The sequence below is a fragment of the Ammospiza nelsoni genome, chromosome 5 (assembly GCF_027579445.1).
Source record: "Ammospiza nelsoni isolate bAmmNel1 chromosome 5, bAmmNel1.pri, whole genome shotgun sequence".
Classification (NCBI taxonomy): domain Eukaryota; kingdom Metazoa; phylum Chordata; class Aves; order Passeriformes; family Passerellidae; genus Ammospiza; species Ammospiza nelsoni.
In genome coordinates this window covers 61,876,582-61,893,127 of record NC_080637.1, presented here as the reverse complement: position 1 = coordinate 61,893,127, position 16,546 = coordinate 61,876,582, and the positions used below count along the sequence as shown (strand labels likewise).

At 37.8% G+C, this 16,546-nt stretch overlaps 1 protein-coding gene across 6 annotated transcripts in view; it reads right to left on the bottom strand.

The window, feature by feature from the left end:
• The window catches only part of DGKI (diacylglycerol kinase iota), a 199,444-nt gene that overhangs the window by 96,934 nt on the left and 85,964 nt on the right, over positions 1 to 16,546 (bottom strand). For 3 of the 6 annotated variants that reach the window (XM_059472537.1, XM_059472541.1, XM_059472543.1), the window contains exons 4-8: positions 14,507 to 14,581; positions 12,078 to 12,134; positions 11,378 to 11,443; positions 5,579 to 5,650; positions 5,143 to 5,259 (exon numbers count right to left, since the gene is read on the bottom strand). In XM_059472537.1, coding sequence (XP_059328520.1) covers positions 5,143 to 5,259; positions 5,579 to 5,650; positions 11,378 to 11,443; positions 12,078 to 12,134; positions 14,507 to 14,581 — 387 coding nt within the window. The remainder of the gene's footprint in view (positions 1 to 5,142; positions 5,260 to 5,578; positions 5,651 to 11,377; positions 11,444 to 12,077; positions 12,135 to 14,506; positions 14,582 to 16,546) is intronic. The other 3 variants (XM_059472540.1, XM_059472542.1, XM_059472539.1) reach the window with 2 other exon arrangements.

The following is a 16,546-nucleotide window of genomic DNA, read 5'->3' as shown; positions in this document are numbered from 1 at the left end:
CTATGAAAATAGAACTTATGTTAAGGCTCTTCTCCAGGCAGATGACAGTCTGCTCAGTGACACAGAGCAAAAAGGTGTTCGGGTGTGATAAGAAGAGTAAAAAGGGGAATTTCATAATACTTTTTTGTTTATTTTAATTCACTAATTGAAGTTGTACCTGCAGGAAATCCTAGCTATTTCCATAATTGAAATTTTGTCTTATGGGAAATACTCCAAATACTTTTACAGTATTTCAACTTCTAGTCTAACCATCACCAGGAAACAAAGTAGCATGAGGAATTAGAAGAAAGTGCATTGATTTTTTTTTTCCTGGTTATAAGAAGGAAAGCAAGATTCACTCATCTCATCTGAAAGTTCTTTTCTGTCCTGACCTTGATCAGATGTGTTCCACTAAACAAGCAGAGATCATGAAATCTGTAAAAAGTGATGTTTATTCTTAATCCTGCTTGCTATCTAACATCAACAAGAATAGCTAAGTTTTTCTTAATACTCATCAACCACTTCCAAAATTTCAAGACTTGGGTATGACACACCAGATGCACAAGTTAATGTTTCCACATCCCTGAGAAGAAAAACTAACAGCTATCTAATTGAAATACCTAAAGGCATTGCCTTCTATCACATGGACCAAGAGAAGCCTGCCACAGAGCACAAGGTCCCAACTTCTCAGCATTTCTGAAGAAGGAAATAGTCATGCTTATTGCTTACTGAAAATACTGAAGACAAGACAGCTCTGTAGAGCAATACCAGGAATCTGCCCTTTTAGACCATATTTTGAGAAACCACCTAAAGAAGCATTCATAAGTTCATAATCTTCCCCGTGCTGATACAAAGTGATCTTGAAAGCATGATAAACCATACAGACTGATGGTTTATCATGCACCAAGTGCATCAGCAATCCCATCTGCATGGTCTTGTGCTGCCCTGCCTCAGTAGTCACACTGACTGCAGACAAAAGCCTTGATGTCAACAGAAAGTTTGGGGACATTACATTCACAGCTGCCTCCCATGGGGGCCTTAGCCCAGTTCCTCAGACATTCTCTGAAGGATTCTCCCTGGATTTGGGCAAAACACAGGTCAGAGAGGAGATCTAGTCTATCCACACTCTTGTTACCAATGTTCTGAAAGCTCACACGCATGTCAAGGGTAAAGATGGCTCAGTAAAACCCCAATAATTATAAAAGAATAATTTAAAGAATGAATAAATGTAGTTGTCATTAAATCTCACTATAATAAGGATTATATTCCCACAGTGGAGTGGGAAAAGGCATTCAACTATATTAAAGAAACAGTTTAAGGCTAAGTCTCCATTCATGGTTATAACCATTTTAATTTCCATACTAAAAAGGCACTAAATGCTGCATCTCTACAATGTTATTTCACCTATTTTTTAATTTTTTTTAAATATGCCTACACCTATAGTGTCAACAGAAACTAAAGCTTTGCTGCAGAAATTGCAACCTCATGTCCGTAGCAGATGAACTGCAAAAAGCTGCTTAGACATACACAGGAGTTTTTTGCAAACATGCAGCAGAGTAACAGCCAAAGAGAATCAGCAGTTTTTGCACACTAAAGTGAAGAAATGGATACATAAGATCTTGTTCACAGAACAAGGTAATGAGTGTTTTGTAAACAAACAATGTTATTTAGCAAGGTACCTGATAGCAAAGCATACCTTTAAATGGGCACAATAAGTAAATCCTAACTTCCCTCTAGAGAGGAAACCTCTCCTTTGTGGATGTCAGTTTGTCCATCTTCAAAAAGAGATTTCTCATGTTATTGAATGGTCAGTATAGCTCTCAGAAAGCTGAGGTAGATGAACAGAGTAATTGGAGTCCTTCTTGTAAGGTTTTGGATGGTGTGAAGGCCACGGCCTACCTCAGATAAACCCAATGAAACCTTTCAACCTTTTTCCTTACAACATTTCATCCTCAGTTTTCAAAGGCTTTTAGCACACTGATTTTCAAATTACTTTAATGATGAACAGTCTCTGGGAAGGTCAATCTTGACCATCTTCTGGTTGTTCACAAACTACTGTCAGACAAGCCAGCTGCACTCAGCAATTGAGGAACTCTAGAAATAAGCCCAGGAAGGTAATTGTTCACCAGAACTAGTTCACAGTCCTCAAAGGAGGAGAAGAAAACACCAATTGACTCACCTTGAACAGAAAAACCTTGGAATTTTACAGTTACTGCCTTTGTCTTCCCAAACAGAAGACAGACTAAATAAGTAAATCCACCAGTCAGATCCTCCTTATCATCTACTTTTCTCCCACAACACAGGCATATAGCAAGTCCAGTGCCAGAGCTAACACCACTTTTGCTACCAAACATCACCTATAATAAAATACCACCAGTCAACAAGGGCGACCTGCTTCACAAACTAGGAGATGGAATTGTTTGGAAACCCAGGAAAGCAGAGCTGGTAACAAAGCACTGCTAACAATACAGAAATACTGGAAATCAGTAGAAAAGTTACAGAAGTGGCTCACATTACAGATAACATGGAAGAGGTATATTGGAGTTTTCCATTCATGTAAGGGGGTCACTACACACAGGGCTACCACCAATTCCAAAACTGTTTGAACCATTCTGAATATTCTTCATCTTTAAATCAGTTGCTTATAAGAAGCAAAAGCTCCCCATTTAGACCATAAATGTCAGTATAAATTTGTTTTTAATCAATTACACCATGATGCTTCACTAGCCCAACATTGTTGGTAATGAGACACAGTGTGGCCTTTGTGCAAGCCTAATATTTGAAAGGTGGTGACCCATGTTGTACAAAATAAGCATGGAAAACCATTTTTCTGGCAGTCAAAAAATAAAAAATTGTAAAACAGGGCAAGGTTTTGCTACAAAATGCCATTTTCTTTACTTCAAGGAAAGCACAAACAAACAGGATGCAGGCACCACTAAAAATCAATTTTATATGAGCGGGGAGTTCAGTTCAGGAGTTGTCTGTGACCAATGTAAGTAATTAATTAGAGCTGAGGAAATATTTTATACCCAAAAAGCTTCTAGCCATATTTATTCTGACTGTTAAATATGTGAAAAACACATGGTTGATTACACATTCTTTTTTTTTTTAATGTGAAATTACAACAATTTGTAAATATTTTGTCTGCACTCTCCGGATGAAGTGATGTGAATATTTCAAAGTGTTTACCAAACATTTCTATAAGGTGAAGAGAGTCATAATACATAGAAGTAGAGCTGGCCAGAAACAGCAGGAGAGAAAAAATATTTCCTAAGAAAACAATAAATAAGAAAGCAAGGCTTCTGCCAAAAAATCTGAAAACACATCCAAAAGATGCATCACTATTTTCTAAAGTAATAAGGATTCATTTCCCATAACTCCAATGGGTGCTATTAGGAAGCTTAATGGAAATGCACCCGTTGTCTGTGTTAAATAAAATTCTGATCTATTTAATGCTCCAGCTACTCAAGATAACATTTGCATGCCACTGACCATGAATTTCAAGGACTAGAGATGTGATTGCAAGTTAATAATCAAGTACTTTCTCTGTGCTCATGACTCAGGCACACAAAGCTAAGAGTTACTTTCTTTTGGCTTAACATTTTAAGCCCTTATTTATTTAAAAGATATTTTTTCCATAAATTATAATTGCCTAAATTAGATCCATTTTTTAATTTGAAATAAAAAATGGACAAGCAAGCAAATTCTCTACAAATATTGTAAGGAAGATATACCCTGCTTTGGGCAAAAGGCAAATCAAAAGAAAATTACATGCCAAGGTTTGTTGGGGTTTTTTGTTTCGGTTTTTTTTTACCCCTTTTTTACTAAAAATTAAGTAAAATAAAAAGAATTGAAGAAACACTTCATTTTCTAAGGTCAAAGACAGATACATCTGTCAAATACCACACAGTTGTTGAAAATTAGCCATGGATATTAAGTCTCTGCCAAGGACTCAAACATTCCCCAACAAAAGAGAAAAAAGTATTTCTCCAGAGGAGACTGAGAAAGAAGGGTGTGGGGAAAATCTACAAATGGCAAAAAAGCCTTTTCTTCCCAGAGTGGAGGTGGCTAGGAATATTGCTATGCTCTCTCTTGATCTAAAGGAGAAACAGAGGCCTCTTTGGTTGACTTTTTGGTTACTCTATCCATGTATTTCCTCTGCTCCTTGCCTTTAACAACCAGGCTTCCTACCCATGCTCAAATCTGTCACATCCCTAAACTGGAACTAAAGGCAGTGTCACAATTTAGGCCTTTTTCTGGTTTCATGGACTACTTTTGTCTTAATGCCTTGGCTACAGCCTGAACTTCTTAGCTTCTTCTTGACAGCCAGGAGGCAGAATCAAAAAGCCCAGGTCACTTCCCAAGGATGGACTGAAATAAAGAATATTATCCTGAAATAAAAATTTTAACCAGTATTTTTGACTCCCTCATATGTTCAGTGCTTGTTTCTTTCAGCTCAACTTGGAGTAAAAACAAACTTTCAAAGAAAAAATTATTCTTGCATGATGTGAACCCCTTTTAATTTCTGGCCAGCTCTCTTTTGGATATGTTTTTTCCCTGTTGTGTTCAGTGAATTACCCTCTCCAAGACCTACCACATCCATCACAAAAGCTTTGAAGTCCAATGCCTGTTATGTGCAACAATAAGTGTGTGGGTTTGTTTACAGCTGAATGTGCAAGCCCTGGTGCAAGTAAGACCTGATTCTTTACATGTCCATTAAAGGCAAATTCAGAAAGGTGCAAGTCCAGACACAGCCAATTCCTACTGCAGTTCAAGTGGATGTTTGTGAAGTTTTTCCCTGTATTTGCTCAGCTCTATTTAATGAAACATGCTTGACTGCCTACCACACAGGGGATGTCTTGCAGTATGCTTGCTGAACTCACAGTTACAGGAACAACTCTGAGCTGAATCAGCTCAGAGCAACTCATGTTTGTTGCTAATCATCCCAAACAGGGAAATTCACTGAAGGACTTGATGGAGGGGAAGGAGGATACAGGTTCATAACCACCATGGATGTATGCTGGGTTTCAGGGAGAGAGGCAGGGTTGAACAAGCATGCCTTGGTGAAGGAGGACCAAGCAGAGAAGCCAGGCTGGCCCTGCACAGCCAGACAGGCCCTGCACAGCCAGACAGCTTCAGAAACAGACATCAGCATGCAGTTACCTGAGGTTTCTTCACCTTAATGATCCAGGTGGGAGGCACAATGACAGCAGCATGAGCCCCCAGGGAACATGGCTCCTCAATGTGATGTAGCATGAAACAGGTGACTTTGTTATGAAACTGGAAGAGAGGGAAAGAGTAGAGTCAAGAAAGACAAAGGGGAAGCATGGAGAAGAAGAAGAGGGTGTTGGTACAAAAACTGGAGCAATATTCCCAACTCCATCATCTTCAAGTCCTTCAATATATGGAGATTTAGGACATGTAACTAAAGATTATCTTCCTAAGCCATGTCTTCTTAGAAAACAAAAAAAAAAAAAAAAAAAAGACAAAAACAAATACAAAAACAAACTAAGAGAAACAAATGCACTAAACCAACAAACAAAAACCCCCCACAATCACTCCTAGTCAAACCCAGTCTCCTGAAGTATTTTCCACTTACCGCCAGCTTGCACCAGGAACAACTGATGGCCACAATCTCTTTACTATGAAAGGAGAATTTCTGCTGAAAGCCCTAGAATAACCAGGGGGGAAAAAAACATTAAATTCCTCTTGACTATAAGAAAATATACATCTCTAACTCTAGCCAGGTGACTGTACTAGGCAAGCAGATTTTTGGGGGATAAAACAATTACAGGAGGTAACAGAGAAGGCTCTTCCACTGGGGAATATTCACAAAATAATTCTAAAAGGATTTCTGCAAAACTTTTCATTTTTACTTAAACTTTTTTTGCAGTTAAAAACAATGGAAGAAATAGAGAAGAATTTTCTGTTTTAATTTTTAATGGATTTCTACAGACTCGCAAGTTTCCGATTTTCTGTTGAACAAAGTGTCCTGTCATTGCAGCCTTGTTTGTTCTAAATATAAACAAGAATTTGAATTTTCCTTTTTTATTACAGAGTAGAATTACCTTTTTTTTTTTTTACAACAGAACAAAATTAACTTCAACGTCCCTCTGGGAGTGTTCTGACAGGGAAATGAAGTAATTAAGTTTATAATTTTATTGAACTGACTCAGATTAAAGTCTTTCCAGTAAGTTCCAAAAAAAAAAAAAAAAAAACATTACGGCTTGATTCAGATCTCACAATTAAAATAAATTATTTCTTTGCATTTTTAAAGCAAGAAAAGCCCACCCCAACCAGAAACTGCAATTTTATTCTCCTAGAGAGGAGCTTCTTTCTACAGAATGCAATATGACTTTGCTGTAAATTCTAAGGTTGGGTCATATATATCCTTCTGCAGGCAACGCAGGCAACAAACAATCAGATACAGTCTGTAATTTTGAGCTGAGTTAGGTTATTTTAGTCAAGAAAAAAATTGATTTGGGTTGATGTCTGGAGAGATGGAAAGTCCACAATTTCAGTGAAGAGCTTGTCAGTTGTCTTTACTGCTTAGATTTTAGATTTGCAGTTGGTTGGATCCTTTATTCAAGGCCTTCCATCAATCCCCTCTCTATCTCTGTAAGTAGCCCATCACTACCCAGAATTTTCTAATTCCATCTGTCTACCAAGTGATGAATCTGTAAACCAATTTTCTTTTCAACAATCTGAGTAATACCTAAATCTCCTACATGCTGGAAAATGCCCAAGACCCAATGCAAAAAAAAGTTATAAACTGATTTAGTAACATCAAACAGGTCATTGCCTCACTGCTTCTGTTATTAAAGTCCTTCTTCCCCCTGCAGGACAAATGACCCTACTAGTGCTCAGTGAAATAAAAAGGTCAAGCACACCAAGAAGGAGAATTAAATAAACAAAGACAAACAAACAAAAAAAACCCCAAAACAAACAAGCCATGCAGAGATGCCTTGGTCTTCTGAAGTGAGGGGTTGAGCTACAATCTGTCTGTACAGGGTGGCTGAGGACAGTTCTATTGATACTCAGATAAGGAGGAGGCTCTACCTGCCTGCCCAGAATGCAGAATTACATCTTGCAGCTTCATCTACAGGTATCCCCAGCATGTACTCAAAGCAGTTTGCACATGAACCTCATCGCCAAGACCAACTCCTGAAAAGGCGTGTGTCACCTCTGACTAGATTTTTGGGGCTTTGTTTCAATCCTTCCCCTCATGCCTCACGGTTTACATTCAGAGAAATTCAAATAGTAGAATTTTCATAATGATGGTGATTTGGCATATTCAGGTTTAGCAATGGAGCGTAGTGACGTGGCTTAACAAACACAAGCTGGCCAGACATTTCTGGCTGGACACATCTTGTCTGCCATTCAGTATGAGCATAAGAGCAGTAACTGTGATACAAGTGCTGGAGCAAAGGTCTGACACTGGACAAAATACTCTTTTTCCTCATTTACTGACTCTAGTGCTCCACAATGTTTCTAACAAATCTCACTCCTCCTTGTTCTAAAGTGCACTAAAATAAAAAATAATTATTTCAGACCCTCACGGGCACAAAACGTTTTGGTTTTTTCTGCCTTGTAACATAAATGGGAAAACTCTTCTCTCCCAAAATCTCCAAAAATAAAAGTCTAAATTCAGTACATTAATTCCACAGCCCATCAGCTGTGCATTTTAAACATATGGACTGAGCAGCTTGTCTGGTTCTGGATGGATCATTTTTCATTTATTTAGTAAGTCATTTGGCTTTTAGGGAGTCATTAGAGAAAATTATACAGCAATAAAAACATATTAATGATAAGTAGCAATAAACCATCACTTTCCTTCCTCAAGTTGCTTTACAAATGTGAGCTAATTCTTTCTAAGGATAGAAGTTTCAGGTAAAATGGGATTTACTTGAAAGCTAGCTTCACAAATAAAGTAATTGATAAAATTGATAAAATAAACCGTGCACTGAAAGTCACAGGGAGATTTGGCAGGGACTATTGAAACAAAGGAACCCTCCATATTTCACTAGAAATCATATTTTCTGCCTCCTCTGAATGAGAAGCACTGAATTGCAGATGTCTTCAATCATGCAAGGAGGTCTTCTAACTCAAAATTTCTAATTTGGGACAGAAAATGAATTTCACCTTTCTGAGAACATCAGGCTAACAGCATATGATTAGCACTGACTTCCAGCAACCAATCCCTCCACAACACATGAAACCCCACGTTGTGGAGCTGCTCCTGTAGAAGTAAACAGTGTGCACACCAGAAAAAAATGCACTTGTAGGAAAAGAGTGCTTGAATGGCCACAAAACCAACCTGTGTTGGTAATCCAACCTGTCTGAATAGTCTGGATTAAAGTACAAACTAACATACTAACATAGACACCTGTGCACCAAAGACAGAATATAGGGATTACTAGTTCTGATATGTTTATTTTATATTCACAGAAGTATAGATTATTAAAGACTATTTTCACACCGGTGTTATGGCTGCTAATAATTTTTTGCAAGTGTTTTCCTACAAAAGATTTTCTCTTTTTAGTGCTCTTAGAGATAGCCTAATGCAGCATAACTATAGGAGAGAGGTATTGTTACAACTTGAATACAGACTGCAACAGAAGCACTTGGATGGTGATCTCTGCTAAAATAACAAAGAACTAGAATGGCCTTTCAAGCACTAGAAATTTCAGTCTTAACTTTACATTCAGCCCTGCATCAATCCACAGGTCTTTAAAGTGTCACCAGTGACAGAGACATTGTAGGCACACACACTGCATCTGTGTGGAAGACATCCCACTCTGGACACCACAGAAGGTTAAAGAAATAGTGTTTGCTTAACATTATGGTCCAAAATGTGTTCTCAGTCTCAGAAAACCCCTCAGCCACTCATAACTGGAAGCATATTTGAAAAAGACTCCTTTTCATTCATCCTTAAGCTTCTATTACTGCACATAGTTATGAAATGGATGCTGGACCACATGGTCTGAGCATTTTTATGTCATATTATAGAAAGAAAATAATCCTGATTACTCTAATGATCTCAGCTAACAAATAGCTAACAGCTACAAAACTGCCTTTTTTTTCCATGTCTTCAAGAGAAAGAAAAGATTTCTTAAACATCATGAATTGTGTGGATGGCATGGGTTGGGAACTCTTAATTACCATCCCTTCAAACACAATAGCTATGAAGGATTAGGAAAAAGATCTAATGTGTGACAGGTTTGAAACACCAAAAGTAGTTTTTCTCATAACATGTAGTTAAGTTCAGGAATTTCTTGCTGAAGGATGTTGTAAATGCTACAACTTTACATGAACTCAAGGTTCAACAAGGCAAGATCACAGGAAAGATTATCATCGATTGTTAACTATAAAGACATGATTTCTGGAAATTCATGAGACAGAAATAGTTTTCTTGGTTACACTGCACATTCCAGGACCACTTCCCTGGTACCAATTTCTCTATATAATACTTCAGCAATAAATCAGTGAAATCACCCTCAGGAAGAGTAAAAACCTAAAGCCTAGATGAGTTTCTATAGTCCATATTTGCACTAGCAATCATGTGTAACAGGGTAGCACTGGCTCTGTTAGTACTCAAGAGATTACACACAAGCATTTTCAGATAATTTCACTTTGAATAGCTGTAGGTCTGGTCCTGTGAACTGAATTCCCACCAGTAACTGCAGAGTGAACTTCCAATTAAGTTTAACCTAAAAGGAATTCAGTTCATTTGTTACAAGACTGTCCCCCATGTGAACCATTGCAAGTGATGATAACATGGAAAATTGCTTTCAAACTGCACTTCTGATCTAAGGTTGAACAGTGGCAGACCCCTGTGTACTCAGTTTTTCAGGAAGTGTTAGCCATGGCACATAATGGCACAGAGAATATAAAGCCACAAGACTGTGCTGAGGATATGGAGTGCATTAATTCCTATTCACTTGCTTATGGTTTGAAGCACGAGATGGGTATATCCTGAAAACTTTCTTTATTTCAACTGTAATTAATGATCACTAAAATACTTAACCATCCCATTCCAGGCATGAGATAGGACTGTTATTCAACAATGAGATCTACCAGAATCCTTAAGTATTCTATGATTAATATTTTTTATTGCTTTAAATATACTGTCAATCTGTTTCAATGATAGTTTCCTTTTTCTTGCAAGACAAGAGAATAATAAAGGTGGCTCTTACTTGGAGGTTTTTGAAATGTTGTAGTAGAGCACATGCATTTTGCTGTCATAGGAGACTGCTTGGCCGATAAATATAACTGATTATTTTCATTATAATTTTCTCTAATTTTTTGTTCCTGGCAAAGAACAACTCTACTAAAACATACTTATGTTATTCTTAACTGAATATTTCTTATTTATAGGGAAAACTGAGATTTTGCTCTGAAGTTTTCTATACTGTCTGTTTGATGGCTGGATTTGAAGACTTACATCAACCATGGGTACATACCCAGCACAAGTTTGGATATGATATCTGGTGAGTTCTCTCATTGCAAAATCAACTCCAAATGCCTGTAGGGGAGATCCAGACCAAGAAGGCAGAGAAGGATGGCAAAGCCATACTCTAAGAATGCTGTGTGCAAACTGCCTTGCTGCACCATTCCCAAGGTACTTGCTATAAAAGGCTATCACATTTTTATTGCATATCCTATTGGTAGCTGGCAATCTGCATGAGTATCCAGATACAAATCTCATTTTCCTCTGACTGAAGCATTGTGCTGTGGAGATGAGACATGGACTTTCCTACTATTAGTAAAGAGGAAGGCAGAAGTATAATATAGTGCTAAATAAAGGAAATTGAATCCTTGTTAATTTAATTTTAAATATCTCCCAATATATTTCAGGGGTTCATAATATTTCAGAAGAAAGACCTTCAGTAGTTAAAGTACTTCTTCCCCCTTTTTATAGTTTTTTAGAAATAAATTTTTACAATCTACAAAGTAGAAGAAACTTAAAGCAGTCTCACAGATTTTAGTGGCTGCTGGGGCAGAAAGAAAGCAACAGCCTTTCTCTTCCAGGAGCCTAAAAAATAGCCATCACAATTTTGGCACAGAGGACAGCACTGCAAGAACATCATATTAGTACAGGCCTAGCCTAGCAATTAAAAAGCTCAAGGAGTCACAGCTTTCCTCCTCCTCACTTTCAGCAGCCAGTACACCACAACCTCCCAGGACAAATGATGTTCTCATTCCTGCAGATGCAGCTGCCTTTCGCTTCCCATGTGGGAATCAGAGCTGTAATGCTGAACATCTCAGGCTTGCATTAGCTATTAAAAGAGGCCAAGTGTTTGTGATAGAAAAAAAATGCAGTGACTAGAAGGACCTAGTGGCTACCCTGAACTCCTGAGTGCCCTGTGTTGTGCTTGTGCTGTGCAGGAAATCTCACCTTTCCACACTGCTTACATTTGCCCTCCTGCCGCCGCCGGTGCACCCAGTGGTGCCGCACAAAGTTCTGCAAACAAGGACAAAAAAGATGTGTTAGAGGAGCATGGGCACCTTACATCTCTTTTAAATTTATTCACAGACACCAAGGAAAAAGTCCCTTCAGCCAACAGAGCAATTCCTGGAACGAAAATGTGCAGCAGGCACTGCAGGAAACCTCAAAAACCACCAAAACTGTAGGAGGAATAAGGACAAGGTGGTGTGTTTTTTTTATCTCGTTGAAATACGGCCAGAACTACATCCTAAATATTTAGGTTTTTTAATCTTTGATTTTATGTTTGAGATAGTTCTAGAGGGGAAAAAAAATTAACAGAGAAGAAGCGAAAGGAGAGGAAAACAGTTTTTCAAAAAACAAAAATACTAGCTCAAAGGCCAAGAAGAAAAAAATGTACCAAAAAAAGGGGAAAAAGAATAACTGAATGAGTGGGCAAAAGACAACAGAGCAGTGAAATGGTTTCTGTCAGTGTAAGTAACAGAGTGTTTCAGCTAGAATTTGTTTTACATTTATTCTGTAGAGGGGAACATACTCCACTGGGAACCAATTCTCTGTCTGAGACTCCTCTCAATCTCAAAGCACTTTTGCAACTGCACACCAGGGGGACCAGCACACATGTCAAATGAAAATAAATTTGTCCACTACTTACTTCTCTTGGAGATCTGGAGCCTCCTTCTCGGAAAGTTGGTTTGCAGCGAAAGTTAATCTGGCATTGAAATAAAACTGTTAGAACTTAAAGTGAGCTGAAAGAAAAGTTATCCCAATATCTTGATCTATGCTAGACTTGCAAAGTATTTATTATCTATTAAAATATTAGCTTCACTGGGTGAAAAAAGATACTTACCTTGATGTCAGTAAAATCTCTTCTCATATGGCATATTAATTCTCCTTGCTGGACCTCTACACAGCCCCCACCTTCACTAATCCTATTGCTGCCTACTCAGTTCAAATATTTCAACTGCTTCCTCCTTCTAGAAGGAAAGTGCTTTATCTGTTTTGTTTTTCTGAAAATCATTTGCAAACAAGTGCAGACTCCAGCTTAGGTCTCAAAAGGTGCTGGAAATTTCACTCTTCACTCAAGACCTTTTTGAACATCCTGTACTTATGTCTTCATAAACAAAATCTGTAGAGAAGTTGCAACTTGCATAAAGAACCATGCAAATTCTCATAGATTTCTACCTTTTCTTTAGAGAAGGATGTTTGCACCCCCTTCCCCAGCCACAAGTCATTTGGGGGGCATTGTATTGCGTCATTCAGTGGTGTTGCCACTCCAAAGAGAACAACAGGAGATCTCATAAATGGAAAACATTTTGAGGAAGGTGAAGAGAAAAAAGTACTTAATAAATAATAAGGTAGTCCTATGAGAAAAAAGTTTTGAGAAAAGAAAAACAATAGAAATAAGAATAGAGGGATGTAGACACTAAAATTGCCCTGAAGAAGAGAGAGGCCTGCATAAAGCCTAAAGGATATGTGAAGTAAGGATGCACTAAATTTAAAAAATTCAAGTTTGAGTTGACTATCCTTCAAAGAATTAAACATTTGAAGACAATACACAGCTATGCATTTGTTACAAACATGGAATGACCAAGCTTCTCCAAATTAAATACAATCCTCCCCATATAAATAAGTTCTTGCCTCACTTAATAGTTGCCTTCAAAATCATAGTTCTAGGGAGAAAAATAAAAATAATAATTTTTTAAAGGCACACACAAAAAAAGTAAGCAAAATACCTAGCATATATAAAGAAATGAAAGGCATTGTAATATCAGTCTTCCATTGCTCTTCACCTGGAATTGCAATTTGTTGTTGTCATGGCAGGCAAGACCCAGCTTATATTTATTTTTCTTAAAATTATCACCTTGGCAGAGAGGGTCAAACAGAAGACTTATGTACTAGTTTTCAACTTTAAAGACTTTGTAACAGCCCTCTACCAAGAGGGGGATTTCATGGTCTCCAAAACAGCAGAGAGAAGCTGGGTTTTATCTAAGTGCTCATTTTCTCTGGCTGGCAATGCCACCAACTCACTAGGCTATGGAAAGTCAGCACTGCTGGTGATGAGGGAAATCAGGAAAAATTCACTGGTAACATTTTGATCTGAAAGCATGTGCTAATGTTAATTTCACTATGGATAAAAGCATCGGGGGTGGAAATGGTACCTCTCCAACTTCGTATTATGGCAATCACTGTGGGATTTGTCAACATGAGTCCAAATACTTGGAAAGGAAAAAGCCCTTTCCTTATAGGCTTGCTGCTATAAATTTGTTATGCATCAGCTTGTTTTATGAAGAACAACATTGCTAAACATTTAAGAGCGAAAATGAAGCTCTAATGAAAGCAATGGGGAAATTCCCACACATTTTTCGCACAAATCCCACCAGGACTGAAAAGGGTGGGGAGGAGATTTCTCTAGCACATTTCCAGTTAGGCATAATGAAGACAAATCTCTGAGGGGAAGACTGAAGTCAGTGATAGATATGCTGTAGGTGCTTGGGTGTGATCAAGGAGCCTAGAAGGAAATGAGAAGCAGAACAGATGCTCACAGAAATAATGGTAGCATGAAGGTAAGGTTTGATGTTTTCCATTTTACACACAAAAACTTGAATTCTGAAGTTTTGAAGAGAAAACAATATAGTCTAGTAAATACAGGGGGGAAAGTTCACACTAACATCTTATGCTGCACTGCTCATAATAAGTATAGCTGTCATACAGTGAATTATGCTGGCTTTAGCTGAGGAATTGTAAAAGGTCAATTTTTTACATGACAGGATACTCCATCTTCAAGCTTCCCTTTTTAGTTAAGAAGCAGAGGCAATTCATTTTTTAAGCATTAAAATTGTGAAAGCATTCTCTAGTTTTTTCTTTGTTTGGTTTTGGGGTTTTTTGTGGTTCACAGAGTTCAAAGAAATAGCCTTTAAAAAAAAAAAAAAAGGTGGAATTTTAAGCCAAGTTTTGTTCAAAAGTACATTGTTAAAACAGTTGTGAAAACTTTGTCACAGAGTGTTTTCCAGGCTGAAACCTCACTGAAAGAATTAAAAGCGTGTTGGCTACGTCAGGCTCCAGAAGATGGCAATGTCTCACCTTCTCTAGCTGCTCCATGCAGGCGTTGTGGACCACGATCTTGCAGGCAGCACACTTCCTCCTCAGAGCAGACTTCTGCAACAGCAAAGGGACAGAGTGTGTGTGGAGCTGAGCTAAGCCCAGGGGGAAAACAAAGGCAGCTGAAAAACAGGAGATGTTTCGCTCCCCATGCAATGCGCTTTAATTTTTTTTCCCCTCCTTTGGTGCTCTCAGTTGTGGGGGAAAAATTAAGAAATAAATAGATAGATGAATAAATAGATAGATAAGTAAATAAAATCTGAAGCTCTTCTGGTTAAAATCTGAACTTTTGTGAAAAAAAAACAAACAGCCACAGCACTCCAACTTTTGATCTACAAGCAAATGCCTCCCTTTAGGTAGGAGATCAGGTTAACAGTGCAGAGCATCATTCTAAAAGTGGGCATCCTATGAGGATGATGAGCAAAGAGGAGAAAAATTGCATATGCAAACCAGAGAACTTGCATCAGTTTGCAAGAGGTCATTTCATGCTTATCATAAAATATTTAATTTGATGGGCCTGACTATTGCCTTGCAGAAAAATACTTGGGTACTTGGGTTATTTTAGCCGAGAATGATAAAATTCTCATAGAATGCTGTTACATGCTTATGAAATGTTACAGCAGGGACAAAATTCTCAATTATGCTGGTTAGTTTTATTAATTTCAATAGGGCTTTTGAAATAATTTCCATTGAATCCCCTGGGCCAAAGCATATCAAAGGCAGGAGAATACATCCAGAAGAGAGAATGTATTTACTTACTTTACTTCCATAAACTCAATTTAATTAACCAGATGGAATTAATTTTCATGCAAATTTAACTTACAGGCTTGTGCTTGAGGGACAGAAGATTTATAAATACGCAGTAAGTTGAGATTTCTTTGCTTCAGATCTTTTACATTTAATTTATTCATGTCCATTTAAATCTCAAATAAATTATTTCTTTATAATTTTCAGCATATTTTAAATATGCTCATTTAAAAAAGGGAACACAGCTTCAGCTCACATTATAGAATAGTTATGATAATTTTATTAATGGTCATAATTATCTGGATACACCCTAACAGCACATGTTCACATGTATATGGTGTTCTAATGTTTCACCTGAAGAATCATGGCATTGTGTAGCAGACCAGGCTTTCACATGTTTCATGAGTTGGTAAATTCATGGTTTTTATCTCTCTGTTTGCCAAGTTTAGTTTTTATCTCTTTTATATTTAATAATATACAATATATTATTAAATTTCCATGTTACTTTCAATGTGCTAAATCACAAGGAAGAATTTGCTCAGTTTTAGGAAGGTAAAAAAATCTGCTGAGAACACAAGAACCACTACACTGCGTCAGACCAAAGGTCCACTCAAAGAAATGCTGTGTCCAGCTTTTGCCAGAACTCAGTGTCTCAGGACCAGCGTAAGTGCACAGCAAACACACAGTGACACTTCCCTTGATTATTACCACACAACCAGCAGTTGCTGGGACTTTGTTTCAGTACCCTGAAGGAGGCAAAAGCTCCTCAGGCTTGGCCTTAATGCTATATACCATAATGCACCCAATTTGCTTGAGAAGTTTTAGGAGATGGATATTAAATTTGTGCTATGGAAAGCACAAAAGTGTACTATGGAAAGTATTTCGGATGACATTGCCCTGAAAACTGGGGATGATTAGTGAATCAAAATGTTTTTATTTCAATTAAATGCTCTGAAGGTGGAGGGGGCACTGGGCAGGGTGGTAGTAAAAGCAGAAAGGCAGTATCATGAAGAGCCACAGATGGTAACCACAAACATCCCAGAGAAGAGGAATTCCCTTTAACCTTTACAGTCCAAGGGCTAGGATACTCCCTTAGAGCATTGTTTCAGATCCAGGATATGAGCACAGGATCTCCACTCTTATCAAGCTTCCTAAATAACAAAGTGAACGGGGTTTGGGTATTTTATTCTCTTTTGATGAAGCCATCTAGCTGAAACACTAGGCAAAAAGAGCTCCTGAAATAGCCTGAAAGTGCCACAGTCAACAGACACTCAT